This window comes from Mobula birostris, chromosome 3 (genome assembly GCF_030028105.1).
Source record: "Mobula birostris isolate sMobBir1 chromosome 3, sMobBir1.hap1, whole genome shotgun sequence".
Classification (NCBI taxonomy): domain Eukaryota; kingdom Metazoa; phylum Chordata; class Chondrichthyes; order Myliobatiformes; family Myliobatidae; genus Mobula; species Mobula birostris.
Window position 1 is genome coordinate 177,291,523 of NC_092372.1, and position 14,323 is coordinate 177,305,845.

General features: G+C 41.7%; 1 protein-coding gene across 1 annotated transcript in view; it reads left to right on the forward strand.

The window, feature by feature from the left end:
• itga8 (integrin, alpha 8) overlaps nucleotides 1-14,323 on the forward strand; it is a 270,386-nt gene that overhangs the window by 84,121 nt on the left and 171,942 nt on the right. Inside the window, exon 13 of the mRNA XM_072253739.1 lies at nucleotides 1,824-2,015. Coding sequence (XP_072109840.1) covers nucleotides 1,824-2,015 — 192 coding nt within the window. The remainder of the gene's footprint in view (nucleotides 1-1,823; nucleotides 2,016-14,323) is intronic.

A 14,323-nucleotide genomic window follows, 5' to 3' on the forward strand; every position in this document is an offset into this window, starting at 1 on the left:
CTAGATGATTGACTTAACTGTACTCCAAGGGATATTCGGTGACTTGGAAAGTTTCTTGTATCCATCTCTTGACTTAGAAACATAGAAACATAGAAAACCTACAGCACAATATAGGTCCTTCGGACCACAAAGCTGTGCCGAACCTGTCCTTACCTTAGAAATTACCTAGGGTTACCCATAGCACTCTATTTTTATAAGCTCCATGTACCTATCCAGAACTTCTGCTTTTCAATCAATTTTCACGGGAGTTGCTTGGTGTTCTTTTGACTTCATGGTGTAATTTTTGCCAGGACACTGACTCACCAGCAGTTGGACAGCTGTATTTTTACCGCAATCAATTGAAGCACCTTGACTCCACATAGTGATCTCCATTTAACTTATTATGTGACTTCTAAAGCCAATTGTCCACACCAGTGATGATTTTGTGTGTCATATTAAAGGGGAAGGGGGTTGAATGCTTATGCAATCCATTATTTTGTGTTTTATATTTGTAATTAATTACGATCACTTTGTACAGATCTGTTTTCATTTTGGCATGAAAGAGTCTTTTTCTGTTGATCAGTGTCAAAAAGGCCAAATTAAATCCACTGTGATTCAAAGTTGTAAAACAATGAAACATGAAAACTTCCGGGGGCTGGGGGGTGAATACTTTTTATAGGCACTGTAAATCCAGCATTTGTTTCCTCTCTACTCTGTCCTAATCTGCTCTTTATAGTTCCTCCACAGAGATCATCCGTATTTGAGACTCCCTTGGTCTCTCTTAATCTCTGGCCCATCACAAGCATTCCTTTTATTCCCTCCACCACTTTTTATGCAATTTAAATCAGGCTAATTTTCTAACCTCTTAGATTTGTGAAAGGTCATTGATATGTAATGTTAATTTCTTTTTACATTTGTTGTCTGATTTGCCAAATATCTTCAGCAAATATTCAGGATTCAGCAAATCCTGTTTTTATTTCCTTTTTTAAAATCTCTTTTTTTCTTATAGCTTTATCAGCATTCAGATGCTGCCAATTGAACTTCTGTGGGAATTGAAATGCAAGAATAAGAATTTTTTTAATAGGAAATTGTGTTTCTGTGAGGGCAACATTTGTTAGCAAGCTCAGGTGCTCTGGGTGAGTGGTATCTGGGTCAGCTTCAAATACAATAGCAGAGTTTTAGAACAGTTGAAGTTTATGAGAAGTCAGAAATGGGAAACTCCTAAATGGATTGTGCTAATAATGGGAGCATGAGGTGAGGGTTTCAGTAGAAGGACACATTTGGAAAAGATGATGCTTTAGGCAAATTTCCATTGCAATTCTAAATACATCAATATCAGAAATGTTTTAATATCAGAATTAATTTCATTACCTATAAACAGCAATAAATATTAATTAAATTATAAGAATTAAAAATATCTGTGATATCATAGTGAAACTGCAGCTGGTTACTGACATTACATTTCTACTGGGACTGTTGATGGTCAGAAGTTTATATCGCTGCAAAACAATCTGCTGGAGGAACTCAGCAGGTTGAGCAGCATCTGTGTGTGTGTTTTATTCTGATGCAGAGTGTCTACCTGAAACATCAACAATTAATTTTCCCTGCACAGAGGATGCAGGGAGTTGAGTTGAGTTCATCTGGCAGATTGCTTGTTGCTCTAGATTCCAATATCTGCAGTCTCTACTGTCCCTCAAGATGCAGCCATGATTTACAGTAAAGCCATTGACTCTTCTTTGTGCATCGATGTCAGATGTCCTTGTATTTGTAGAAGATTATAGTCTTCATTACCACCTTTGCAGTATCAAAGCTAGCTCGCTTTTTAAACATTTTTGCTCACATAGATATTGCAATTGGAATGCCATTTGGAGGTGAGGACAGAAGAGGCAAAGTTCTGATCTACAATGGCCAAAACACTGGGTTAACCTCCAAGCCGTCACAGGTCCTGGAGGGCTTGTGGGCCTCTGAGTCAATGCCATCTGGATTTGGTTTTACTCTACGAGGAGGGTCAGACGTAGATAGAAATGAGTACCCAGGTAAGAATTACCTTAACTTATACTTTAAATATTAGTAAAATATCACTTGTCAGAGGATAATGTCCCATCAATATGACGAGAGACCAATGAAGATACTGATTTATGTCTGACACATATAAGTTATTAGAAGACACGTTCATTCAGCACAGTTTCATTGCTATGAGGCTTACTCAGCTTTACTTAGACAGCATTCTGCACTTGTCTGTGGTTGTTAACAGTTGGAAGGTCCTGACTATCACAGCATCCCATTCATTTATTTTTAGAGATTTTACTGGCAGTCAAACCCTTGTATCAGTACCCTGTGTGTACCTGAATTTCTGATATTAGAGACTCTGCCTTTGAGCACTTAGCAACAATACACAAAGGCATTGTAACTGCATTAGACTAACAACATTGCATTTCCAGTAATTTATTTATACAGCAGCGGGCAAAGCAATCTGATAGGCAAATGATTTGGATCTTTTCACTCTCCTTGAAATGGAGCAAATGAACACACTCATTAAATGCCCTCGCCTTACTGTAGTCAAGCTGTGAGTGGTGATACTGCTCATACCAACACTAGTTTAAAATTACTCTAGTTTTCCCATCTGCTGCTTTTCAGATGGGAAAGGTTAACTTGCTTCATAGTGCTAGGGATTCTCCAGGTGACTATGAACCATCAATACTGACCAAATTTTTAGTCTAAAGACATTCAACTCAGTAAAATCAGTTTCATAAGGTCATGGAGTTGTACAACATAGAAACACTGGGCCCATGCTGACCATCGGATTAAAAGTTTAACCATTGAAAGTTTAACTTGCTTCATAGTGCTAGGGATTCTCCAGGTGACTATGAACCATCAATACTGACCAAATTTTTAGTCTAAAGACATTCAACTCAGTAAAATCAGTTTCATAAGGTCATGGAGTTGTACAACATAGAAACACTGGGCCCATGCTGACCATCGGATCCATTTATACTAATCCCGCTTGCCTGGGTTAATTCTATATCTCTCTACACCCTCCTCATTCAAGAACCTGTCAAATGCCTCTTAAGCATTTTACTGTTCCTGCGTCTGCCAGCTCTCTTGGTAGATCATTCCAGAAATCACTAACTCCTTCTGTGAAAACCTTCAGTTTCTCCTCTTACCTTAACCCTCTGCTTTCTAGCTTTGGACACCTCTACCATTGGAAACAGTTGCTATTCTTCTGAAAAAGGGACTCGGCCTGAAACATCGTGATCTGTTCGTTTCCATAGGTGCTGCCTGACCTGCTGAGTTCCTCCAGCATTCTGTGTGTGTTGCTTTAGATTTCCAGCATCTGCCAGATTTTATTATGTTTATGAGCCTATTTGTGTCCCTTATAAATTTATGTGTTTCAGTTGCATCACCTCTCAACCTCTCTTGTGCAGTGAAGTCAGAAATAAACTGTCCAATTTCTCCTGGTGACTCAAGCCCCCCAATCCCGTTAACACCCATGTACAGCCTCACTGGCTTAAGCACACCATAGTGTGGTGACCAGTAGTGTGCACAAAGGGCAGTATTGTAGCATAGCAGTATTACAGCGCTTGCAATCCCGGTTTGATTCTGGCGCTAACTATTGGTGTTCTCCCCATGCCTGCATGGATTTCCTACGGAAGCTGCAGTTCCCTCTCACGCTCCACAGATGTGTGGGTTAGTAGCTAATTGGTCACAAGTGTTCAAATGGGTGGTGTGGGCTGGCTGGCCAGAGTGGCCTGTTACTGCACTGCATCTGTAGAGAAATAAATACTGTGCCTTAACCCAGTGGTTAAGACCTTCTCAGCTCAGACATTGTTTTACAATAGTTATTACAGAATTCTGTGATGCCTTAAAGCCTGAGGGATTTTTAAATTTCAATGTATTAGTATTCATCATCACTTATCACCTGTTATTTAATTTCCTTTGGAAACAGCTGAAATTATATGATTATAACCTGTCAAGGAGTATCTGTCAATGGGCACCGTGGTTGGTGTGACACTATTGCAGTTTGGGGCATCAGAGTTCAGAGTTCAATTCTGACCATCTGCGAGAACTCTGGACGACCTCCCTGTGGAATGCATGGGTTTTCTCCAGTTGTCCCGTTTTCCGCCCACAGTCCAAAGACCTGTAGGTCGGTAGGTTAATTGTTTGTTGTAAATGGTCCCATGACTGGGCTGGGATTTGCTGTGCAGTGCAGCTTGACGGGCCTGTTCCTCACTGTATCTCAATAGATAAGTGAATGAATGCGTATAATGTGATTATTATAGCTAACACAGAATTGAAAGCTGAATGAAAAGTCGGGTGCATGCTTTAAGTTACAGCTTTCTTCCTTTAACAAGCTTAATTAAGGTTGATTTTATTTCCTATTGGATTATTGTTGAAACTTGATTTTGTTCAGGAGCACAAATGGTTAAAGATTTGTAGCCACTTGTCTTTCTGCAGTAGTTACGAAAATATATCATGTAGAAAAGGCTAAGAAAGAAAGGATTTCTTGGTCAATGGCACCTCAAGTGCTTTGCATTTACTGTGAAAGTATAAAGCTGACAATATTCTGAGAGAAACAATGAGTCTTTTGCAACACACACAAAATGCTGGAGGAACTCAACAGGCCAGGCAGCATCTATAGAGAAGAGTAAACTGTCGACGACTCAGGATTGAAGAAGAGTTTCGGCCTGCAATGTCAACTGTTTACTCTTTTCCATAGATGATGCTGCTGAGTTCCTCCAGCATTTTATGTTTGTTGCTTTGGATTTCCAGTATCTGCAGATTTTATCATGGTTGTGAATCTGAGTCTATTGCAGTGGGTGAACACTTGATAGAAATTGGGAGGGCATATATCGTTTCCATAATTGACCACACAAAGTATTCCCAATATGCAGCACAGTGCACTTCCTGAACATAAATGGGGCATTGAAATTAAATCACAGAAGAGCTGTACACTTCTGCTTCTAGACCAGCAAACTGATGTATCAGCAGTCATTCAATCCACTGGTAACAGCACTGTCCCTATCAAAACTCCATTCACTACTCTGTATCCCAAATGCACGTTCTATACAAAGCTCAAAAAATGCCATCATGAAGGAGCCAATCAGCGTCACTGAATCCCTGAAAGTGGCAGCACAATTAGATTGGTGGTAAATCGTACACGCTGCATACTTGCCTTTCCTTGTTCAGGCATTAAGTGTGAGAAAAATGGTGAAGTCATGTCACAGCTGTATATAACCCGATTAAACCACGTATAGAGTGTGAATGCTGCATACGGGAAGGATGTAGAGATTTTGGAGAAGGTGCATAAGAAATTCACCAGGATGTTGCCTGGATTTGAGAGTAATAGCTAAAAGGAGAGTTTGGGCAAATTTGAATGGTTTTCTCTGGAGCATTGGCAGAAGCAGAGATTGGGTAGGTGGTGTTCTTTTTCCTTGTGTATATGATTAAGGTGACTGGGGATCAGCTTAAAGGGAAGTTAGGAAGGAAATGTTTACACGGGGGTGGTAGACGCTGGAACAAGCTGCCAGGGGAGGTAGTAGAAGCAGACACCATAGTGATGTTTAACGGGCATTTTGTCAGACTCATGAACAGACAGGTAGAATTAGTTCATGGTTAGCAGAAGCATTGTGGGCCAAAGGGCCTGTTCCTGTTGTGTACTATGCTATGTCTATGAAGAAAAGGCTTTAAAATTTCTTTTGAGACTTTATGAAATTTTCCAACTTGGTTCCTGGCTGCAATTTTATGAAATTGAGTCCAGCAATAGCTTTCCGTCCAGCTGTGTCAAGGTAGAGTTAGTAATCTGAAAAATACAAAAATATTTTTCACTTTCATCTTTCCATATGTTCACATAAACACATCATGGTTTGCAATTAAATTGGAATAAATGGTTATAACATAATTTTTAGCCCAATACAGGAAATTATTCAAAGTGCTCCCCAGAAATAGCAGTAAAGGAGACTATGAAACCTGCTCCTGTCTAGAAATCTAGTGCAAATCTTAATATTTGATGCCAGTGGTTTTTCTTTGATTAGCAAAAGTAACCACTGCTTTTTAATTTATTTTTATTGTCATTCAATCTAGTTTTCTCTATTGGAAAGGTTTGTCTACACTACAAGAGGGACTGTGGTTCAAGTGTTTTTTAATTGACTGCAAAGTGCTGTGGGACATTCTGACGATGTGAGAAGTGTAATAAAAATCTGAAGGTTTAAATCTAAATTTAGTTTCACTTAATTGCATTTTCCTCGGGTTTTTGTCAGACTCTCACTCGGAAACAAACTTGGAGCTTGTTTTAATAGTCTTGAATCCTCATCGTCCATTCATCAACAACGTTATCTGCACGATGCCCATTATCTGTGAAGCTAGATGGGGTTAAATGTCATCAATTTACATAAATAATGAATAGTGAGGAAGAATTGCACTCGTATATACAGCACTATAGAGTTAGTGAGGAACCTTTGAACTGAAGTCATGGTTGTAATGTTGGAAATCTGGCAGTGAAATCACTTGGACTGAAACATAGAACTTTAAACGCAGTGAATTTCCAGAGCGAGTATATTCCAAGTGTGATCTGATAATCTGCTTGCTAGTGTTGGCTGAGTGATATCTATCAGCACTGGAAAGAACTCCCCTGATGTTCTTTGAAGAACTGCAAGGGCTACTTACCTCCACCTAGGAGGGAAGGTGAGGTTAACATCTCACCTGAATGACATCACCTCCAACAGCGAAGCCTTCACTCGGTTTCATCGGAGAATCCAAGCCTTTGTGAATGATGAGGATGTAGCGGGGACTCAGGGGACTGAGTTAAAGAGAGAGGTTGAACAGGGCAGCACTTTACTAGAACACAGAACATAGAGCATGGAACAAGCCCTTTGATCCACAATGTTGTGCTGAACCAAATAAAATAGTAATCTAATGGCCAATTGAACTAATCTCCTATGCCCTCAGAATGTCCATATCCCTCCTCTTTCCTCACATTCATGTGCCTAACTACATGTCTCTTAAATGTATCTGCCTCTACCACCATCTCACCCCAGGCAATCCGTTCCAGGCACCCACCACTTTCTGTTTCTAAAAAAAAACTTGCCTCTTCAATCTTCTTTAAAACTACTCCCTGTCACCTTAAATGTACGCCCTCTGGTATTAGATATTTCAACCCAGGGAAAAAGATGTCTGTCTACTCTGTCTGTGCCTCCCATAACCTCATAAACCTCTGTCAGATTTCCTCTCAGCCTGCAATGCTTCAGAGAAGATGACCCAAATTTATCTAGCCTCTCATGATAGCACATGCTCTCTAAACCAGGCAGCATCCTGGTAAACCTCTTCTGCACACTCTCCAAAGCCTTGACGTCCCCTAGGTGACCACAGCTGTATGTATTACTGCAGATATGGCTCAACCAGAGTTTAATAAAGTCGCAACATAACTTCTTGATTTTTTGAACTCAATCCCTCATGTAATAAAGGCAAGTATGCCATATACCTTTTTAACCACTCTATCAACCTTCGTAGTCACTTTCTGGGAGCTATGAACTTAAGAGTTTTGCCCTTAACAGTGTACTGTCTCTTTACATTTGACCTTTTGTTTCACAAAATCTTGGTTAATCCCTTCCGTTCTGGATGCAGTGATTCAGATTGATGGGTTCACAATACACCGCAAAGACAGGCCTGCCGAATCTTTCAAAGGCGGGGAGAAGGATTTTGCTTCATGATCAATTCCTCTTGGTGTACAAACATGGTGGTTCTGTCCCAGTCTTCTTCACCAGACCAGAACAACTTTCAATCAAGTGCCGTTCATTTTACCTGCCGTGGGAGATTTCAGTGATTACTTTGGTAGCAGTGTACATCCCACCACAGGCCAATATCAAGCAGGCTCTAGATGAACTGTGGGATGGGATCAACAGGCATGAAACAGCACATCTGGATGCCTTCCCCATCATTTTGGGGGAATTTATCCAGGCCAGCTTGAAAAAGCCTCTAAATAATTATTAACAAATCAAATCACTTGTAGTACTAGAGGAACCAACACACTGGATCACTGTTACACCATCATCAAGAGTGCTTACTGTGCTATCCCACAACCACACTGTGGAAAATCTGATCCTCTACTCCCTGAGTATCGGCAGAGACTGAAGACCACAGCACCAGTAGTGAGGACCAAGAAGGTATGGACAAGGGAGGCACAGGAGCGCTTACAGGACTGCTTTGAAACGGTGTACTGGACTGTATTCAAGGACTCATCCTTGAGTATGAATGAACACGTCACAGCTGTCACCGGCTTCATTAAAACATGTGTGGATGAGTGTGTGCCAATGAGAACTTACTGCACATACCCAAATCAAAAGCTGTGGATAAACCAGGAAGTTCGTTGTCTGCTGAGGGCTAGATCTGTGGCTTTCGAATCTGGCGACCCAGCTCTGTACAAGGAAACCAGGTATGACTTGTAGGGGGCAATTTCAGGATCTAAGGAACAATTCCAAGTGAGTTTGAAGGCGTCGTTGGATGCACATCAGCTCTGGCAGGGTTTGAAGGCTATTACTTCCCACAAAGTGAAATCCAATATCATGAGTGGCAGTGATGCTTCACTCCCAGATGAACTGAACGCCTTTAATGCTTGCTTTGAAAGGGAGAGTGAAACTACAGCTGTGAGGGTCCCTGTCACACCTGGTGACCTGTACTCTCTGGCTCAAATACAGATGTCAGTCTGTCTTTCAGAAGGGTGAACCCTCACAAGGCAGCAAGTCCCGATGGAGTTCCTGGTAAGGCTCTGAAAACCTGTGCCGACCAAATGGCAGGGTTGTTCAAAGACATTTTCCATCTCTCATTGCTACAGTCGAAAGATCGCACCTGCTTCAAAAGGACAACAGTTATACCAGTGTCCAAGAAGAGCAGTGTGAGCTGCCTTAACGACTAACATCCAGTAGCACTCACATCTATGATGATGAAGTGCTTTGAGAGGTTGATTATGGCTAGAATGAACTCCTACCTAACCAAGGACCTGGACCCACTGCAATTTGCCTATCACCACAATAGGTCTACAGTGGACGTGATCTCATTTGCCCTCCACACGGTGTTGGGTCACCTGGACAATATAAATACCTATGTCAGGATGCTGTATGTTGACTACAGCTCGACGTTTAATACCATGGCCTCTGTACCTCCCTCTGCAACTGGATCCTCGACTTCCTAACCAACAGACTGCAATCTGTGTGGATTGGAAATAACATCTCCACCTCACTGACAATCAACACTGGCGCACCTCAGGTGCGTGTGCTTAGCCCACTGCTCTGCTCTCCCTACACTCATGACTGTGACTAGGCATAGCTCATATGCCATCTATAAATTTGCCGATGATACAATCATTGTTGGAAGAATCTCAGATGGTGACGAGAGGGAGTACAGGATTGTGATTATACCACCTAGTTGAGTGGTATCGCAGCAACAACCTTGCACTCATTGTCAGTAAGACCAAAGAGCTGATTGTGGACTTCAGAAAGGGTAAGATGAAGAAACACATACCACTACTCATATTGGAGACAGTAAGCAATTTCAAGTTCCTGGGTGTCAAGATCTCTGAGGGCCTAATCTGGTCCCAACATATCAATGTAGCTATAGAGAAGGCAAGACAGTGGCTATATTTCAATATTTCATTAGGAGTTTGAGGAGATTCGGCATATCATCTCAAACACTTGCAAATTTCTACACACGTACTGTGGAGAACATTTTAACTGGCTGCGTCACCATCTGGTACGGGGGCGGGTGGCAACTGCACAGGATCAAAGCGAGCTGCAGAGATTTGTAAATTTGGTCAGCTCCATCTTTGGGCACTAGCCTCCGTCATATCCTGCATATCTTCACGGAGCGGTGCCTCAAAAAAGCGACTTCCATCATCGAAGCCACGAACACTACCTCACTACTTTTTCTTTCTTTTGTTTTGCTCTACTTATTTAACAATTTATATATTATATATTTGTAATTCACAGGTTTTTTTCTATATTTATCATGTATTGTATTGTATTGCTGCTGCAAAGTTAACAAATTTCACAAAATGTGCTGGTGATATTAAACCTGTTTTGTATTCTGACTGACCATGGTACAACACTTTACATTTGGTCGGGTTAAACTCCATCTGCCATTTCTCCGTCCATATCTGCAACTGATCTATATCCCATTGTATTCTTTGCCAGTTTTGTACGCTATTCACAACACCACCTATCTTAATATCATTCGCAAACTTACTAACCCACCCATCTACATTTTCATCCAGGTCATTTATATACATCACAAACAGCAGAGGTCCCAGTACAGATTCCTGCGGAACTCCGTTAATCACAGACCTCCAGCTAGAATAAGTCCTTTCAACTATTACCCTCTGTCTTCGATGGGCAAGTCAGTTCTGAATCCAAATGGCTAATTAACTATTGATAGTGCACAGCTTAATCTTGTGGATGAGCTTCCCATGAGGGAAGCTAAAATCCATATAGACAACATCCACAGCTCTCCTTTCATCAATCACCCTTGTCACCTCATCAAAAAACTTAATCAAGTTAGTAGAACACGACTTGCCCTATACAAAACCATCGTAGCTCTCCCTACTTAGGTCATGGTTTTCCAAATGTTCATAAATGCTATCCCTAAGAATTCTCTGCAGTATCTTCCCTACCACTGACTTGAGATTTACCAGTCTATAATTTTCAGGATTATCCCTGGTTCCAGGAACAATGGAACAACATTAGCTACTTGCCAGTCCTCTGGGACCTCGCCTGTGGCTGGAGAGGACACAAATATATTGGTCAAGGCCCCAGAAATCTCTTCAGACCCTGTGGACTTATTCTCCTTAATGCTCTTGAAGAGACCCACCACTAACTCCTCCTTTTCTTCAAAATGCCCGAGTACATGAATAGTCTTGGCACTGATCTCCCTGTCCTCCATATCCTTCATCTTGGTTAATACTGATGTAAAATACTCATTAAGGACCACACTTGTCCTTCACATCCCAGCAAATGTTCCCTCTTTATGTCTGAGCCCAGAAACATCTGCTCCCATTAACGCTCTCTAGATCCTGCATGATGTTCTCCTAATTTGTCCTGTTCCAATTTCATACTCTCCCACAAGGTACACTCTTATTCTTATCTATAGCCATCTTAAAACGTAAGGTGCTGTGGTCACTGTCCTCTAACTGTTCACCCACCAAAAGGTTGGTCGCCTGGCCAGGCTCATTATCCAACACCAGGTCCAGTACGGCCCCTGCTTTTGCTTTTTGAAACCCTCCAGGATGCACCTAACAAATTCTGCCTCATTTAAACCTCTTGCATTAAAAAGTTCCTATTGTTTTTACACCTTTCCTTAATCTACCTACACGTCTGTTCGTTCTATGTCCCAGTGGCTTTTGTGGGGTAGTGCCGGAAGGTCCATAGTACAATCCTATGAGAGGTAGAAGTCCCAAATTTGCTGGTTGAATTTAGATAGTGGTCACTTTACTATGTTCCAATACTGGACCCTTAAATCCTCCATCGGTTGTGTTGGGAAACTTTTGCCAAGTTAGACCTGTGAGAGGACGGGTTGGTCCTTTATTTCTCTGAAGAGAAGGAAACCGTATGAAGGATAAGGGCCACTGAAGTATTTTGTGCATTATTTAATAATTGAGATTTTTTGATGTTTTTAATTTCCGTGAAAAATGTTGCTCTGATTTTTTTTTAAAATTTAGTATGTTTTAATTGTTTGATTTTTAATGGATTCTGATGTTTCTGAATAACATAATCATGGAATATAGATTTGCTGGCTGTCAATATTAAATTCATTCTTTCCATGTGGAGGGCTGCTCCTGACAAACCACCCCCCACCCCCCCAAGAACCTTCCACCACCCTCCATGTGACCATGAAAGACTCCACCTTTTATAGGATCATCCATTTTGGATTAGGTGGCTTTAAGCATAAAGTCAACATCAGGGAAAATGGGACCAGGAAATTTGTGCAGAAGTCAGCAGTGAGTGCAACAAGCCTGTTGTTGCCAAAAAGTTCTGTTCCTGTGAGATGAATGGTAAATTCATCTATTTTTGCAGGAGAATTGCTGACTAAAATACTAGGAGAGCTGCCAGTACTATTTTGAATGGTGTTCTGAGATCTATAATACTTAACCTGAACTACTTGAGCAGGCAGGCAGGAGCTTGGCTTTACCTCTCAACTGAGAAATGATCAGGTTGAGTGTTATTGCAGACCCAACATAATCATCGGATGACTGCTTCAGTCCAGCCTGACCTTCGTTGCTTGGAACGAGGCTCTGCCTTTGTATTGTATATACAGAAGTTGTATTTATCATGTGTTTTTTACATTCCTGTTCAGCTATTCAAAAATACTTTTATAGCTAATGTTTGTTCATTATGTTGTATGACATGGGCAATCATGGTCTTTCCATGACCATGATAGCTCTTGGCAAATTTTTCTACAGAAGTGGTTTGCCGTTGCCTTCTGAGCAGTGTTTGTTTTTACAAGACGGCTGACCCAGCCATTATCAATGCTCTTCAGAGATTGTCTGCCTGGCATCAGTGGTCGCGTAACCAGGATGTGATATGCACCAGCTGCTACTGAAAGAATGCTTTTGACATTTAACACTATTGCAGTGTAAGAGAAAGAGAGGCCAGTTTTCCTGAAGCAAGGCCCAATAAGCACGAGAAGATGAATTAGAAATTTTTGTGTGCAGCACAGTTGATTCTCAGTGATATGTACATTCTGGATTAGAACACCTTGTAACCATTATGCCCTCTAGAAATTCAATCAGGCAGTTCTACTCATCAGTTGCATTTGAGATAATACCTCTATTCTGCCTCTGAGATCCATGTAGCTCTGTATAAAAAGCTTCTTTAGATCATTGTTCTTCTCTGCGTTGGAGTACTCTTAGAGCAGCAATGTCTGATCCTGAAGTAGATTCCAGTGTGCTCCCATTCTTATCTCCTTTCTTTTAGTCCTCACACCCCATATCACACTGATTGCCTCGCCAACCATTTCCTTGAGTACCTCACACTGAGCTCATAGTTGAAGCCCCCATTTCTCCCAAATCACTTTCCATTTCTGGCACCGTCTGGATCATGCATTAGGCTAATTGCGGAGATCCATGCCCCTCTTTGACAGCAAGCGTCATTTTAACTCTTAATGCTGTCTCTCTCGAGACCCGCTGAACCCAGCCCTAGACTTACCTGAGGCTTTATTTTGAGGGCTACACAATGCATGCATCGCAAAGGAAATTATTTTCTGTGCATTTTTTAGTAGTCTGTGATACTTTGGCGCGTGGCCAAGTGGGTGTTGGCGCGTGGCCAAGTGGATGAGGCGTCGGTCTAGTGATCTGAAGGTCGCTAGTTCGAGCCTCAGCTGAGGCAGTATGTTGTGTCCTTGAGCAAGGCACTTAACCACACATTGCTCTGTGACGACACCGGTGCCAAGCTGTATGGGTCCTAATGCCCTTCCGTTGGACAACATTGGTGGTGTGGAGAGGGGAGACGTAGCGTAGGCTACTGCCGGTCTTCTCTACAACCTTGCCCAGGCCTGCACCCTGGAAACCTTCCAGGGTGCAAATCCATGGTCTCATGAGACTAACGGATGCCTATATATTAAAGATACTTTGGCCCGCAGCATATCTGAATTTTAAATTTGGAACAGGTGTGTGAAAGGGATGGTTGTTGGTGCACTGTGCAATATATCTTTATTGTTCTTTTCTGGCGACTATGAATTTCCAGTTCATTGTTAGTGAAATTGATGGAGGGTCAAGATTGGCCACAGTTCTGGAAATTACTGCCCTGCTTTTCCTCAAAGCAGTACAATGGGATCGTTCACATCAGCCTGAGGGACTGGACAGAAGCTCAGTGAGCAACCCATCTGAATGAATGCTGCCTCAACATTGCAATCCTCTGTTGGTCCTCCTCAGGATAATCAGCAAAATCTTTGTACTCAAACGAAAAAAAACACTTGGGCAACAGTGGGCAAATTGACATACTACTCAGTTCAACACACAGAACACTGAGGGAACTCATCCGGTCTTCTTCAGGTCCTGATGAAGGGTCAACTGTTTATTCCCCTCCATTGATGTGACCTGACCTGCTGAGTTCCTCTGTAGTTTTATGTGTTGCTCAAGATTTCCAACATCTGCAGAATCTCTTGTGCCTCTGATACTTCTGGTTCAAGGTTTCTCCTGTGTCATATAACAGCTTCAGTTGAGTCTGTCTGAGAGGCCAATCTTATGATCACTCAGTAACAAGATAAGCAGATGCTAAGTGTTGATAAAAAACAAGAAATGTTGGATGTAGTCGGTCATGCAGCAACTGTGGAAAGATAATCAGAATTAACATTTTGGGTTGCA